At 41.1% G+C, this 16,185-nt stretch overlaps 1 protein-coding gene across 3 annotated transcripts in view; it reads right to left on the bottom strand.

Annotated features, from left to right (window-relative positions):
* Positions 1 to 16,185, bottom strand: part of LOC124795254 (replication factor C subunit 3) — an 89,884-nt gene that overhangs the window by 54,348 nt on the left and 19,351 nt on the right. For all 3 annotated transcript variants that reach the window (XR_007016668.1, XM_047259199.1, XM_047259198.1), the window contains exon 3: positions 9,358 to 9,523. Coding sequence is in view for 2 of the 3 variants with exons in the window: in XM_047259199.1 (XP_047115155.1) it covers positions 9,358 to 9,523 (166 nt within the window). In the remaining variant the exon portion in view is untranslated. The remainder of the gene's footprint in view (positions 1 to 9,357; positions 9,524 to 16,185) is intronic.

Here is a 16,185-nt window from a genome sequence, read left to right as displayed (position 1 = left end):
CAGAGTGGTGAGGAGAAGGGGAAGAGATAGCAGGCTGCAGGAAGGGGACGAGGAGTCAGTGCTACAGGAACTAGAGGTGGCAGGACAAGGCTGCCTGGCAGGAGGCTGTAGGGAGGTAAGAGGCGAGTGAAAAAGGAAGTGAGAGGGAGAGGAGCAGAGAAGGGGAAGAGACCGGTCATAATTGTTGATATTCCAAGCTGGACATTCTATTGTTAGATAACAAGATCTTAATAAACACAATGTTATATAGTGGTACCGTTGTGTTAATGACATAATAAGACTGACTGACAAACCACATACACACATAAAACAGGTACAAAAATAAAAAAAATTCACATCCAAAAATTTATTTTATGTTAGAAACATAAACAGACAAAACATTGAATCTTCTGGATCTGACCATACACAGAATAAACAACACACACAATTTCACAAGATACAGGAAACCCACAACCAAAACCACCACCACTCACATTTAATCGAACAAACAACCCAATGACACACAAACAAGCAAGTTTCAGATTCCTGCTCCACAGATTAAACATAACACACATAAACAAACAAATCTTCACACAGGAGCTAAATACAATAAAACAAATAGCAGTGGAGAATTTTTATGATACCCATATGACAGAGAAACTGAACAAAAAAATGTGTAATGAGACAGGAAATAGACCATATGCATACAAGACACTGCACAACATGGTAGAAGATTTTAACACACAGACAACAACCACACACAAGACAACAGATCATGAACACAAACAAAAAAGGTACATATTCACCAAATGGTAGAGAGAGAGAGAGAGAGAGAGAGAGAGAGAGAGAGAGAGAGAGAGAGAGACACGAGCAGTCCTTCTCTAAATATACTGAGGGTCTCACTGAAGCCTTCACTGACAGTAATTATTCTCCCATCCTTGTACATCCAGTCTCCAACCACCTCCCAAAGTCCCACAGTCCGGTCACAGAGGAGCATTCCCCTCGTAACTCAGTACCGAGCGGAACAGGAACAACTGAATTATATTCTCCGTCAGGGTTTCGATTACCTCTCGTAGTGCCCTGAAATGAGAAATGTCCTACCCACTAGAAATGTCCTACCCACTATCCTTCCCACCCCTCCTACCGTGGTATTCCCCCGTCCACCGAACCTTCACAATATACTTGTCCATCCTTACACAACCCCTGCTCCCAATACCTTACCTCATGGCTCACACTCCTGTAATAGACCTAGATGCAAGACCTGTCCCATTCATCCTCCTACCACCACCTACTCCAGTCCGGTCACTAACATCACCTATCCCATCAAAGGCAGGACTACCTGTGAAACTAGTCATGTGATTTACAAGCTAGGCTGCAACCACTGTGCTGCATTTTATGTAGGCATGACAACCAACAAGCTGTCTGTCCGCATGAACGGCCACCGACAAACTGTGGCCAAGAAACAAGTGGACCACCCTGTTGCTGAACATGCTGCCAAACATGATACCCCTCATCTCAATGACTGCTTCACTGGCTTCACTGCCTGTGCCATATGGATCCCTACCCCTTTTCTGAATTGCGCAGGTGGAAACTTTCCCTGCAATATACCCCCACGTTCCTGTAACTCTCCTGGCCTCAACCTTCGTTAGTCACTGTCCTCGCCCATACAGCCTCCTCCCTGTTCCCATTCCAGCACTACACAGCCGTAATTTCACCACCACACCCAGTCTTTTAATTTATTTGTATTTCACTCCTTTCCGTTACTTACCCCCTCCCCCCCTTCTTTCCTGCCCTCCGTCTAAACTACAACACTTCACTGTCCGCCACTCCCACCATACTATCCCTCCCCGCCCCAGCCTCCACCTTACCCCCACCCAGTTGCCACTCCCATCATGCACTGGTGCTGCTGCTCGCAGTGTAGTTTCAGCTCTCTGAGACTGCAGATATGTGTGCAAGTTGCATTTGTGTGTGTGTGTGTGTGTGTGTGTGTGTGTGTGTGTGTGTGTGTGTGTGTACTGCTGACAAAGGCCTTAATGGCCAAAAGCTATGAGTGTGTGAATCTTTTTATTGTGCCTATCGCAACTCAGCATCTCCGCTATATGGTGAGTAGCAGCTTTCCTTCTCTGGTATTGTTACATACCCAGTATTTGTGTTTACTTGTATAGGTAAGTGACAACAGAGGTGTAAATTGAGTAACATTTATGTTCTGATTACAGCTAAGCATAGGTTGCATTGTCTTCTCTATATTTACAAGCAGATTATTTGCAGTAAGGTAAGTTGAGAGAAAATTGTAACTAATTTCACTACTGTTGGCAGCAGCTCAGATATCACAGCTCCAGCTAACAAATGATGTTATCAGCATAGCTTATGACCTTATAATTTTTGGGTTCAATTACATCATTTACATAAACAAAGAACACAAAATGCCCTAATGTACTTCCTTGAGGCACATCACATTGAAATATCCTATAGGTTGATTTAGTTGTTACCAACTGCTCATTGCTCTTTTCAGTTAGCTTGACACACTGTCTCCTGTCTTTAAAATAGGAGGTAAGTAGTTGTAAAGATACTCCTCTCCTCTTGTATTCTTTTAATTTATTCAATAGAACTGTATGATTCACAGTATCAAAAGCTTTAAGCACATTCAGGAAAGTGACTTATCTTGTCTCCTTTATCTAGCTTGATTAATATTTCATGTATAAATGTTGCTACTGCTGTTACAGTAAATCTTAATTTTCTAAAACTATTTTCTAACTTGTTGAATAGATTATGTTTGATGAAATATGCCTTGAAATGACTTAGTATTACTTTCTCTAGCAATCTGCCAAGTTCTGAAGTTAACGATATTGCCTGTAGCTTTTTATGACAGTTTTTATTCCCTTCTTATACACTGGCAGAATTTCAGTGATTTTTACAAGGTCAGGGAATTCTCCTGGGCAGAGGGAGGTATTTACTAGGTATGTCAAAGGCTTCACTAATTCTCCTCTGCATTCGTTTAGCAACTTAGGTGAAATATCACCCCAGCCGAAAGACATTTTAGCTTGCAGTTTTACTGCTAGGAGGTCCCTCTCAGTATTACCATGGATGAAAAAAGTTTGGCTATTGTTTGTAACATTAAAATTGCATGCCTAGTCACATACTTCATTTGTGCCAATTGTACTAAACTTCTGTATGAATGTGTCACACACTTCTTTTGGATCATATTTTATTTCATCAAATCTTTTAACATTATGCTGTTGTGTTCATGAGACTGCTGTTCCCATACTCTTTGTACATTGTTTTACTAACACAACTGGAATTTCTCATTAGACAGCCATATTTCTGAGCTTTAAGGTTAGTCAAGGAATTTCTGCATTTTTTTCTGAGGAGCTAGTATTTTGTTAAAAATATCGTAATTTAGCATCTCTAAAAGAGTATATAGTAATCTTTCATTTTCTCTCTCAGTTCAATGATTTCAGGAGGGAAATTCTCAGCATTACTTCTTTTCTTAAGGGCATGTTTCATTTTAAGTTTCACTGCATAGCTTATAGAAATTTTCCCATTTATCATTCACATCAGCTGCATTGGCTGGTTACCATTGCCCTTTAACATTTATTACAATTACATTTTCTTTTATATACAAATGCATCACTTTTGGTTATATCTACATACCCTACATCAATTTTCATAGCAAGGGCTCAGTAGTCAGACATGTGGTTTTCTGAGGTGTTATGTTTATGATCTCCTTTGTTATGTTTGTGAGAATGTAGTCAGTGCTTGTCTGTGTATCTACAGTAATTCTTGTAGGTTCAGAGTTTATGTGGTTATAATTATAACACTGTAGTAAGCTGACATGATGTAAATAGTTAAGAATATTTTTTAATGAGTCTATGTTGATGATTCCAACAAACAAAGTATTTTATATGCTGATGTCTTCAACAGCAAGTTCTCCAGGTAATTAAAAAAATCCTTCAATGCTACTCCCAGGTTGCCTATACACTGCTGCTATAATCAGATTGTTGTCCCCTACTTTTATATCTATTGCTGCAACCTCAAGTTCGATTTCATTACTCCGATCATCAATCCATTTGACTTTTTCAGATGCTAATATTTCTACTATAAATTCCTACCCCACCACCTTTATGTGTCTTTCTACAGAACAAGCTTATGAGTTTGTAATTATTTAGTCTGTATCCATATGCTTCGTCTTCCTTGCAACACAGTTCACTTAATATGAAGAAATGCAGTTTAGTTACATTTAGGTATACACACTAGTGCATTGTTTTATTTGTTATTTACTGAATATTCAGGTACATAAGAGTTAATTTGCTATATTTTACTCTACAAAAGCATTGCTATTCCCTCCGTGGTTGAGAATTTTCATTAACTCTTCTGTTTCTGCAATAATTTTGCTTATCTTGGCACACAAAAGTTTTTTGTTTCAGAATTTAGATGCAAACCATATTTGGTATGTATGCATTTGTCCGGTTTACCTACATCCATTGTTCCAAATTTTTCAAATGAAGCACACATTTTAATATTCATTTTCTGTGTCTCCTTGTTGACACACAAATTGCATATTTGGTCACACCTGTGAGGTAGCATTGTAACTATTGTGTACCGATATCTATTAACTTCTAAGAACTTTTTCAGACTTGCTAAGAAATTTTGTGCCTCGTTTCTTGCAATATCATTCATATGACACATCCATTTTCGTCTTTCATTTTTCCTGCAATCAATATTAGTAACATTTTTCATACTTGCAACTGGTTTTACTGTTCCCATTGCTTGGAAGTCTTTGTTATTATCTTGTAAAGTACTGGCCATTTTCTGCCATGGCTGTGTGTTAAGAAAAGAACAGTGTACCATTTATGTGATAGATTCTTGGTTCTGCTGTCACTATCTCTAACAGTTGTCTTGTTTGTTCCACTGCTGCGTTGTTTACGAAGTTTGCTGCCAACACTTCACACTTTCATGTTTATGACTATCACTTAATTCAGCTGTAATTGCAGTCCACTTATTTGGAAGAGTTTCACCATCACCCAGAAATGTACACAATTTTTGTAGTGATAATGGTTCACAGGTTTGACGGTTCACACTTTTCAGATCCAAGTTTTTTTTCACATTGCTCATTAGGATGTTAGTGGTTAGTTGAAGAGTACTTGATTTTATTATTATTATTATTATTATTTTTTTTTTTTTTTTTTTTTTTTTTTTTTTTTTTTTTTTTTTGCACAAACACAACATGTCTATACAAGCCACCATCTTTGATGTGGTCAACTAGACTTTGGACTATTGGTTGGAGCTGTTGGTCAAAGAGGGTCAAAAATTCTTTCAGTGGGAACACAATAACCAGCTACGATGGGGTGTCCAGGATTGTTGGGTTTTTGGAATTTGGGGGAGCATGTAAGAGATGGGTGTGTGGGGTGCCACAGGTGCAAGGAGGGAAATGGATTCAGGTTCTGGAAAGGGCCTAAGGCTTTAAGCAGAGATTGGAAGTTATGCTGGACTTCTAGGATGGGATTACTCTGGCAGAGTTTATAGGTGGAGTAGTCCAATAATTGGCAGAGGCTCTCCACCAGGTAGTCAATGTGATTCATAACAACAATGGTGGAACCTTTGTCTGCAGGTAGGATAATTCTTCCACTAAAAGGTTGATGTTCTTAGGAAGTTACCTGGGAAAGGATGGTGACGGCAAGTTGGAGGTAAGAAATTCCTGGAAGGTGACCGAAGAGGTGGTTAGGTGGTACGAAAGTTGGGGGTAAGGATCACCATTGGATGGTGGTACGACCTAGGAGAGGCAAGGTTCAATGTCGGGATTATCTTGGCTTTGGATGGAGGGATTGAAGCCATAGAAGTGTTCCAATTGCATGGACCAAGACAATGGGAGTAGGTCTTTGAGAAGTCCAACACGGTGAAATTTGGGTGTTGGGCTCAAGGTGAGGCCTGTGGACAGGACTGAAACTTCTGTGGGGCTGAGAATTTTGTTGGGAAGACTAACAACAGTGTTCCAGGACTGTTTCAGCTCTGGATTTATCGGAGTGTGCCTTGAAAATATGTTTTTGCAGTACCAGGTTTGTGAGTGACAAGGACTGGCAGAATCTGAAAAGATGAAGGTCACTGAGAAAAGAGGGGTAGGATCAGGAGAAAGGAATGTTTATTGTTAGACCATAGGGGATTGGGGGGGCGGGGGTTTCCATTGCATGGCCGCCATTGTTTAGTCACTGTCATATCACTGTTGTTAATCTTTCCAACGATCCCTCAACCCCACACACATTTCAGTCCAATCAAAAGCCCTCGCCTTTAGCCCTGCATTCAAATTTAACCATGTTAAACTTGTCAAAGACCTACTCTCCTTCCGTTGATCCCTGCAAAGGAAACACTTCTTTGCCACCAATCCTTCCAACCAAAGCCAACATAATCCCAACATTTATCCCTTCTTCTCCCAGGTCACACCACCATCTAACTGTTATCCTCCCGCCATCCCACCTAACCATCTGGTCACCTTCCACAAAGTCCTCAGCTCCAACTTGGGTTCACCGTACTTCTCCAGGTTCCTTTCTCAGAAAACCAACCTTTCAGAAGAAGAAATGGCTGCCATACAAACCTCAAAACAAATCCAGACCCAATTATTCTACTTGTAGACAAAGATTTCACCACCAATGCTATGAATCTCAGTGACTATCTGGCAGAAGACCTCTGCCAATCAACTGCCTGCTCCACCCACAAACTCTACACAAGAAGTTCAACATAACCTCCAATCCCTGCTTAAGGCCATGGGCCCTTTGCAGTACCTCTCCCCTGAATCTATTTCTCTCCTCACTCCTATGACATCCCACACAGCCACCTTCTATATGCAATCTGAAAATCCACAAACCCGATAATCCTGAATGCCCATTGTAGCTGGCTGTTACACCACCACTGACATAATTTTGGTCTTCAATGTCCAACACCTGCAGCAAATGTCTGAAATCTAGCTGCCCATATCAAAGACACCAATCACTTCCTTCACTGATTCTCAATCATCCCCACCCTTTTATCTTCTGGGCCCCTACTCATCAGTGTTGATGCCGCTTCCCTATATGCCAACATCCCTCATGGCTGTGGTCTTGCCCTATTGGGCACTCTCTCTCCCAACATGCTTCAGACTGCAAACCCACAACCTCATTCCTCATACTCCTTGCTAACTTTATCCTAACATGCAAATACTTCTCCTTTGAAGAGAAGGAATACAAAAACTTCCATGGCACAGCCACATGAATGTGTATGGCACCCTCCTGTGCCAACCTGTTTACGGGCCACCTAGAGGAAACCTTCCAAGTTTCCTGAAACCCCAAACCCCTGATCTGGTTCAGCTTCATTGATGACATTTTTATGATCTGGACTCAAGCCCAAGACACCCTATCCTCAGACCTTCATAACCTCAACACCTTCTCTTCCATCTGCTTCAACTACTTCTCCTAAACCTAATGTGCCACTGTCCTAGACATTGACCACCTCTCTGATGCTGCCATGCACACCTCCGTCCACACTAAACCCTCCAACAACTAACAGTATGTGCATTTCAACAGCTGCCATCCCTACCACACCACAAAACCCCTCCCATATAGTCTGGCCACCCAGAGACGGCATATTTGTACTGACAAAAACTGTGCTGCCCAGTATGCTGAATATCTCAGATAGGCCTTCACAGACAAGCACTATTCTCCAGACATAGTCCGCAGATAGATTTCCCTTGCCATATCCGCAGACACACCCAATGCTGCAATTACACCCACATGCCAACAACAAAGACACACCATCTTTGTCACCTACTATACCCTAGATTGGAACAACTGAACCACATCCTTCATCAGGACTTTGATTATCCATCATTATGCCTGATATTAAGGACATCCTACCCACACAACATCCTAGTGCATCCCTATGCCACTCCCAATCCCAACCCCTTGCCACAGGGACCTCCCCAGTCCACACAACAGCACTTCCTATTCCGGTCCTGTCACAGGCATACCCTACTCTATCAGAGGCCGGGCCACATGTGAAAGTAGCCATGTCATATACTAGCTCTTCTGCAATCATTGGATGGCTTTTTATATTGGTACAACTACCAACTTGTGGCCAGGAGCAAAGTGGACCACCCTGTGGCACAACATGCAGCTGAACGTAACATGCTTCATTTCAGTGGCTGCTTCACAACCCAAGCCACCTGGTTCTCCCCTCCACCATGTTTTTATATATGTGATATTTTTGCTTCTATCGAGCAGTTCACAATCACAATGAGTGAATGATACTCACATATCTCTGAAATCTCTTAGTCTTTGCAAGTCAAGCTGATGATTCTGAGCTACTCCTTTAATTAGTTCTTATATGACAACTCTATCATAAATTCCAATATCACATGGATTCACTTACAACACGGAATTTACTGCTCTAAGTCATTAATTCAATTTCTTTATTCAACGAAGTCTGTGAGGCAGTCCTTTTCACTATATAGTTGACTTACACCTCACTGTCGTATGGGGATGAATACCATAGGCCACCAATGCAAGTAGGAATCAAATGACCATAAGTATACCCAGTCCCCCTCCTCACAATTGCTATGCAGAAGTCAGAGTAAGGTCTTGTCCTGGGGCTCTGAATGAGACAGGCAAGAAGAGACCACCATGTTAAAGAACCTTAAGTAATATTTCAAGCTTAGTAGCCATCTGAATGGAAGGAATGTAGGAAACAGACCAATTCATATCAGTGATCATGGGGATAGGAACCCATGATCTGGAAGGGCATCAGACAACAGCAAGATTTTTTTAGGTTGTAATGTTCTTAAATGTGACTCCCTCCACCCCCTCGTCAATTCCTTTTCTTTCATACTTCTGTTTTTTACAGTATGGCATCTGCAATTGAGGCATTTTCCTATGATTATACACTGTTAACGACTGTACGACTTAAATGAGCCTCCTTAAAGAAAAAGTTTTAGGTCCTGATTTCTTAACTAGATGGCAGTCTCTGTATATTTTTAAAATGTTATTTCATCTACATTCAATACGGGGTCTATTATTTTTTCCAAATGAATGTGTTTACAGTCAGAATATGTAATTAAAATGCAGCAATGAAGACAATCATACATAATAACCCAAAGGTCAAAATATTGTTGTATGCATTATATACTGTATTCTATTATGAAAGCACAAGATCATGGGATATTGCGGAGGCTTTTCTTCCAAAATAACTGGGTAAAGAGGAGTAAAATAGTTTCCTTCCTCTTACTCTCCATTGGAATGATTCAAAATCCTATACATAGTTCTGCAAGCTTGGATAACTAAAGCCATACATACAAGGTACTTTGCTTAGAAACTTGCAGTTCACAATCGCAATGAGTGAATGTATACTCTCACATACCTTTGAAATCCCTTAGTCCTTGCAAGTCAAGCTGATGAGTCTGAGCTACTCCTTTAATCAGTTCTTGTATGACAACTCTATCATAAATTCCAACATCACATGGATTCACTTCAATGTGGTAATTACTGCTTAAAGTCATTAATTCAATTTTTTTATTTGATGGAGTCTGTGAATCAAAAAGATATACAAACTGAGGTGTTTAAAACAACTTGTGGATTACAACACACTTAACATTTCTTGTTACATCAATAAACATAGCCTGTGAGATGCAAAAAGTGACAGATACAAATGGCATTTTATCATCATCCTCTTGGAACAAATTACAAAATCAGACGACTCGAAATAAAATTAATTACTACCTCCATGCTCGTCCTGCACTGACATCAGTTAATGAAATATCTTGAGGAGTAAAGACTCAAATCTCTGTGTATTATGTAAACATGGCAAGGGAAAACTTGTGTGTTTCTAGACTGACAGAGGTATAGGGATAAGAGGTAAGAAATTAATCATATATGTTACTTCAAGGATATAGCAAAGCATCACATCCCTTGGGATAAGAACTACTGTGGGCGGTACTTCCTCAGTGTTCATCCCCTACACCAATACAGAGGTTAACAGCATTATATGTTGTCGAAATGTTCACTTTCTACTCCAAAAACCTGAAACACAGCTGACAGTAGCTATTGCATCACCAGCTACTATCAGAGATACCAAACATTCATTCCAGTCTACATTTAGATAAATTCACAATATGTGCTGTCCAAAAAACGATGTGTGATGCTGATCTTTAGTATAAGCAGAAGTCATCTAAATATAATCTTGATAAGACAATAAGTCCGACAATGGTTATGGTATCATTAATTGTTATCACAAAGAAAGTAGTGCTGAGTACTGATCCTGGTGGGAGAATGTTTCTTGGACATATTGATTCCTAAATGTCATGCTCACTCATGATCCAAATCAACCAAAGTAACAAAAGGTGCTGTATAAAAATGTGTAGACAAGCCTGAAAAACATACTATGTAAAGTGAGCAAAATTTTATAGGGTCATGTAGTTAGTTGTTTTATGTAGGTGTAAGAACAATGCAGTCAGACGTTACCAGTGTACAAAGTCAAGTCAGACTGGGTATTCTACACGCAGAACATGGCTACTGGTCAGCCAGAATTCTCAAAAACCACATTTGAATTGAGATAGAAGTTTTCTGGATTACTGGTGCCAATACAGTTACCTGTTAACCATTCTTTCTAACAATTTGCACAAATTACCTATTACACAAGTTGTTCTTCATTATACCCTTCTTTTCACTGTTATTCCATAGGTGTCGTAGTATTTGATTGCATAAAGCTAAAATTCGGCTGCAAGTTCATTAAAAGGGCCACTTTAAGTTTCAAGGTGTTGACAATGATGGTCTGTAATTACTGAAAACAACATCTCTACAAGTTGTGCTTTTAAACAATGCAAAATCTAGGAGGGAATGAAACAATACTATGAAAAGGATAGTTGCTACTCACCATATAGCTGAGATGCTGAGTTGCCAGTAGGGACAACCAAAAGGCTGTCACTAAATGAGCTTTCGGCCAAGGCCTTTGCCGAACACACACACACACACAAGCGTGTGCGCGTGCGCGCGCACGCAACTCACACACACATGAGCACAGTCTCTGGCATCTGAAGCCAGAGCTGCGTTCGTTTGTGTGTGTGTGTGTGTGTGTGTGTGTGTGTGTGTGTGTGTGTGTGTTTATCTTATTTTGGGAAAGGCCTTGTTGGCCGAAAGCTCATTTTGTAACAGTCTTTTTGTTGTGCCTATCTGCAACTCAGCATCTGCTATATGGTGAGTAGCAACTACCCTTTTCAAAAAGTTGTGCTTTTAAAGTTCAATACTATCCAGGGGTTGGTTGGTTGGTTGGTTTGGGGGAAGAGACCAAACAGCGAGGTCATCGGTCTCGGGAAGGACGGAGAAGGAAGTCGGCCGTGCCCTTTCAAAGGAACCATCCCGGCATTTGCCTGGAGTGATTTAGGGAAATCACGGAAAACCTAAATCAGGACGGCCGGACGCGGGATTGAACCGTCGTCCTCCTGAATGCGAGTCCAGTGTGCTAGCCACTACGCCACCTCGCTCGGTATCCAGGGGTCACTGCTAACATCTTCATTAGCTGTGCCACAGATATGTGCTGGCTAGGAGAACACTGAAAACGTATCAGGGCTCAGGAAGTATGTCAGTGAATGTGATGAGCAATCTAGTAGGTGAGATGTAGCACTCATTTCTTTTAATATGCCTTTGTCCAGAATTGTTTTGGATATAACTGAACTGGTCATGGAGGGTTGGTGTTCATTGCACTAGAACACCATTACAAGTTCTCTAAAGGCCTTAGTTATTTCTCCTGACTGCCCTAATATGGGCTTCTGTCAGAGAAGATCAGAAAAAAGGGTATAGTTGCACCTGTGGCACACATGGTCGCAATAGTAGCATCATGAACCAACTCCATGATTTCTTTCTCCTGGTTGATTTAAGAAATGCTTCAAATTAATTAATTAAAACACTCTCTTGTATACTCAGACTCATGTGCAAAGATAAAACAGTCAGTACATTTTTACACTACCTGTGGAGGAATTACACTCATTAATTATTTTATTTGATGTTCATTGTCTTCTTCCACATCTTCCAGTGTTGGTATCTGAGCGAACAGGTCAGAGTACATCATTACTTAACATTAGTATTGGGTGGAGAATTTATTGTATCTTAATTGTCATACTGATAGGCCAGGTGCACAGGCACTGACGTACCAATATATTATCGAATGCAGTTTGAAAAGGCAATGTGAAATATAAGGCAAATAATTATATCTATTACTTGCCATAACTTAACAACTCAAAGAATGCGCTCATAATTATATATGTTTTGAAACCGTTTGAGGAAAGATGTATAAATTTTGTAGCTGTCTGCATATATTCCTGGAGGTGTAGACTTCAACGGAGGAAAATTATGATCTAAAGAAGTACGTACCTCTACAGGTACATGCTTAACGTCTAACATCACGAGAGAGTCAGATAGCATAACTATAAACTCTTAGCTGGTTGAGTCAAATTCACATTTGCAGTGAAGAATAGTTATTACTAAAGAAATACCTCACAAGGTTTTTTAAAAAAAAGTCTGTGAACTTTATTTCTATTATCCAACATCATACTATCTTCTTTAATATGCAGATGCTACAGAATGCTCTAGTGCCTATATTTTAATAAAGCTAAATTCTATCTGTGACACATACCCACAATTATGATGCACATGGGTCGTGGCTCTACATGAATACACTTAAAGTTTATATTTCACTCTAATTACGGGTGGGTCCATGCCACCATATTATGTCCAATAGTTGGACATGGATCTGTTGAACAGCTTGTTAAATTGTAACAAATAAATAGAAACAATATCGCTCTTCAAGACGCTACCATATTAAATTAATGTAGCTGAGGCACAAAGTTTATCTTTAGCTACCATGTTTATTCTCTATGCAGAAAGTCTACTGCAGCTGTCACTAATTAAACAGTTTATAATACATTCAGTATATATTAAAGCTGGCAAGAGCAAATTTAAGTATTTATGAATTTATTTAAATACAGAAAGACGTTAAAAGTTCCAAGCTCCACATGCAAACTGTATTACATTGGAATCAATTATCTTCAAGCTCTGATGGGAGACAGCTGAAGTTCCCACAAGAGTTGAAAAAAACTAAGGGCTGCTAATCCAAAGAGTGAAAATAGTTCAGTTACACAACAATGTAACCAATATACTACAGATTTATTTGAAAATCTGAATTCCAAGCTGCATAAAGGAAGTATGCCATCCCCAATACAATCAAACCTAGCCCTCTGCTTATTCTCCTGACAGCCATCAAACCACCACCCCAACTGCAGCTGCACTCACCCCTCCAGTGGCATACACAGCCAAGGGCATGATATTTGTAAACTGAACTTGCCCTATGCCCTACCAGACAAGATGTGTCTACCTCACCCTACTGCCATCCACAGCTGTTGCAGTACTAGTCGGCAAAAATGGAAAGAGATTACCCTAGTTTATGGGAGTGGTACATGTTAAAAGGCTGCTGAGATTTTAAATTTATTATCTACCCAATATTCCAACACATTAAGGCATTAGCAGTGTTCCTTTTTGCAGGAGGTTCCTCATTTGTCAGGTACTGGGAAATACAACTTCTGAAATTAGAACTAAGCAAAACACAATACACTGCTGACGACAGCCTTTGTTGGTGTTACACAATAATAAATGACACAAAGCACATGAGTGAAACAGGAACTATGGTCAAGCTGGGGAGAAAGTACTGAACCAAGAGACCAGATCAAGGTGACAATGGAGGAGGTTCCGATGAATCTTATGAACGTCACCACAAGCCTGGCACCACCGATTTGCGGCTGTCGAGTGAGATATATCCACGCACCAAGTGAATACAACAATGAGCACATGCTTGCAATATTGCTGTGTTCTGTTCAAGGTGATGAACAACTAAACCGCTACTCACTGCAAGGTGGTAAATCACTGTAGCAATAAGTCCACGATGGGGGTGAAGCTGCAGCTGCTGGTCCTTATAAAAGCTCAGACTGAAAGGTAAGGATGTGGCAATGGCCAGAATGTTTTTGGCTCTTTTGGTGCCACACTCCTGTAAGCAGCCAACTCCAAACCATAGAACCACTGTGGTTGCCCCGATTGCTGCCCGTAGTGGGGCTGAGCCCTCGCCTGTGGTTGATTGGGAGGTCGTTCCAAGGCGTGGCAGGCAGCGAAAGACATCCCCGGAGGCTGATCAGAAAGCCTCCCCAGTGCGTCTGACAAACAGGTTTCAGGTACTGCCTCTGGCTGAGCCAGATGCAGCTGCCTGCCCTGTTTCAGAGGATGATTCTCAGCTTTCAAGGTCCAGGCAATCGCAGAGGGTAGGCCTATTGGTAGTTGGGAGCTCCAATTTTAGGCGTGTAATGGGACCCCTTAGGGATATGGCGGCTAAGGAGGGGAAGAAATCCAGTGTGCACTCTGTGTGCATTCCGGGTGGAGTCATTCCTGACGTGGAAAGGGTCCTTCCGGATGCCATGCAGAGCATAGGGTGCAGCCAGCTGCAGGAGGTGGCACATGTCGGCACTAATGACATGTGTCGCTTTGGATCTGAGGAAATTCTCTCTGGATTCCAGCGGATATCTGATTTGGTGAAGTCTGCCGGTCTTGCTTATGAGATGACGGCAGAGCTCACCTTCTGCAGCGTCGTTGACAGAACCGACTGCGGACCTTTGGTGGAGAGCCGAATCAGAGGCTCAGTCGGTTTTGCGACCATGTTGGCTGCAGATTCCTTGACTTGCGGTGGGGTTTCGGGTTCCACTGAATAGGTCACGAGTTCACTACACTCAGCTGGCGGCTACATGGGTAGCGGAGGCTGTGTGGCGTGGACAGGGCGGTTTTTTAGGAAGTTAATAATTGGCTCCTTCTACCGACCCCCAGACTCCAATGATATAGTTGCTGAACAGTTCAGAGAAAATTTGAGTCTCGTGACAAATAAATACCCCACTCGTACGATTATAGTTGGTGGGGACTTCAACCTTCCCTCGATATCTTGGCAAAAATACTTGTTCAAAACCGGTGGCAGGCAGAAAACATCTTCCGAGATTGTCCTAAATGCTTTCTCCGAAAATTATTTCAAGCAGTTAGTCCACGAACCCACGCGAATTGTAAATGGTTGCGGAAACAAACTTGAACTCTTAGCCACAAACAATCCAGAGCTAATAGAGAGCATCACGACCGATACAGGGATTAGTGATCACAAGGTCGTTGTAGCTAGGCTCAATACCGTTTCTTCCAAATCCACCAGAAACAAACGCAAAATAATTTTATTTAAAAAAGCGGATAAAGTGTCACTAGAAGCCTTCCTAAGAGACAATCTCCATTCCTCCCGAACTGACTATGCAAATGTAGATGAGATGTGGCTCAAATTCAAAGATATAGCAGCAACAGCAATTGAGAGATTAATACCTCATAAATTGGTAAGATATGGAACTGATCCCTCATGGTACACATAACAGGTCTGAACGCTGTCGCAGAGACAACGGAAAAAGCATGCAAAGTCCAGAAGAATGCAAAATCCCGAAGATTGTCTAAAATTTACAGATGCGCGAAATTTGGCACCGACTTCAATGCGAGATGCCTTTAATAGGTTCCACAACGAAACATTGTCTCGAAATTTGGTAGAAAATCCGAAGAAATTCTGGTCGTATGTAAAGTACACAAGCGGCAAGACGCAGTCAACATCTTCGCTGCGCAGTGCCGATGGTACTGTTACCGAAGACTGTGCCGCTGAAGCAGAGTTATTGAACACAGTTTTCTGAAATTCCTTCACCAGGGAAGACGAATGGAATATTCCAGAATTTGAAACACGAACAGCTGCTAGCATAAGTTTCTTAAAAGTAGATACCTTAAAGGTTGCGAAGTAACTCAAACCGCTTGATACGGGCAAGTCTTCAGGTCCAGATTGTATACCGATTAGGTTCCTTTCAGATTACGCTGATACAATAGCTCCCTACTTAGCAATCATATACAACCGCTCGCTCACCGATAGAGCTGTACCTACAGATTGGAAAATTGCGCAGGTCACACCAGTGTTTAAGAAGGGTAGTAGGAGTAATCCATTGAATTACAGACCTATATAATTGACGTCGGTTTGCAGTAGGGTTTTGGAGCATAAATTGTATTCAAACATTATGAACCACCTCGAAGGGAACGATCTATTGATACGTAATCAGCATGATTTCAGAAAATATCGTTCTTGTGCAACGCAGCT

The sequence above is a fragment of the Schistocerca piceifrons genome, chromosome 4 (genome assembly GCF_021461385.2).
Source record: "Schistocerca piceifrons isolate TAMUIC-IGC-003096 chromosome 4, iqSchPice1.1, whole genome shotgun sequence".
Classification (NCBI taxonomy): Eukaryota; Metazoa; Arthropoda; class Insecta; order Orthoptera; family Acrididae; genus Schistocerca; species Schistocerca piceifrons.
This window is presented reverse-complemented; position numbering and strand designations above follow the sequence as displayed.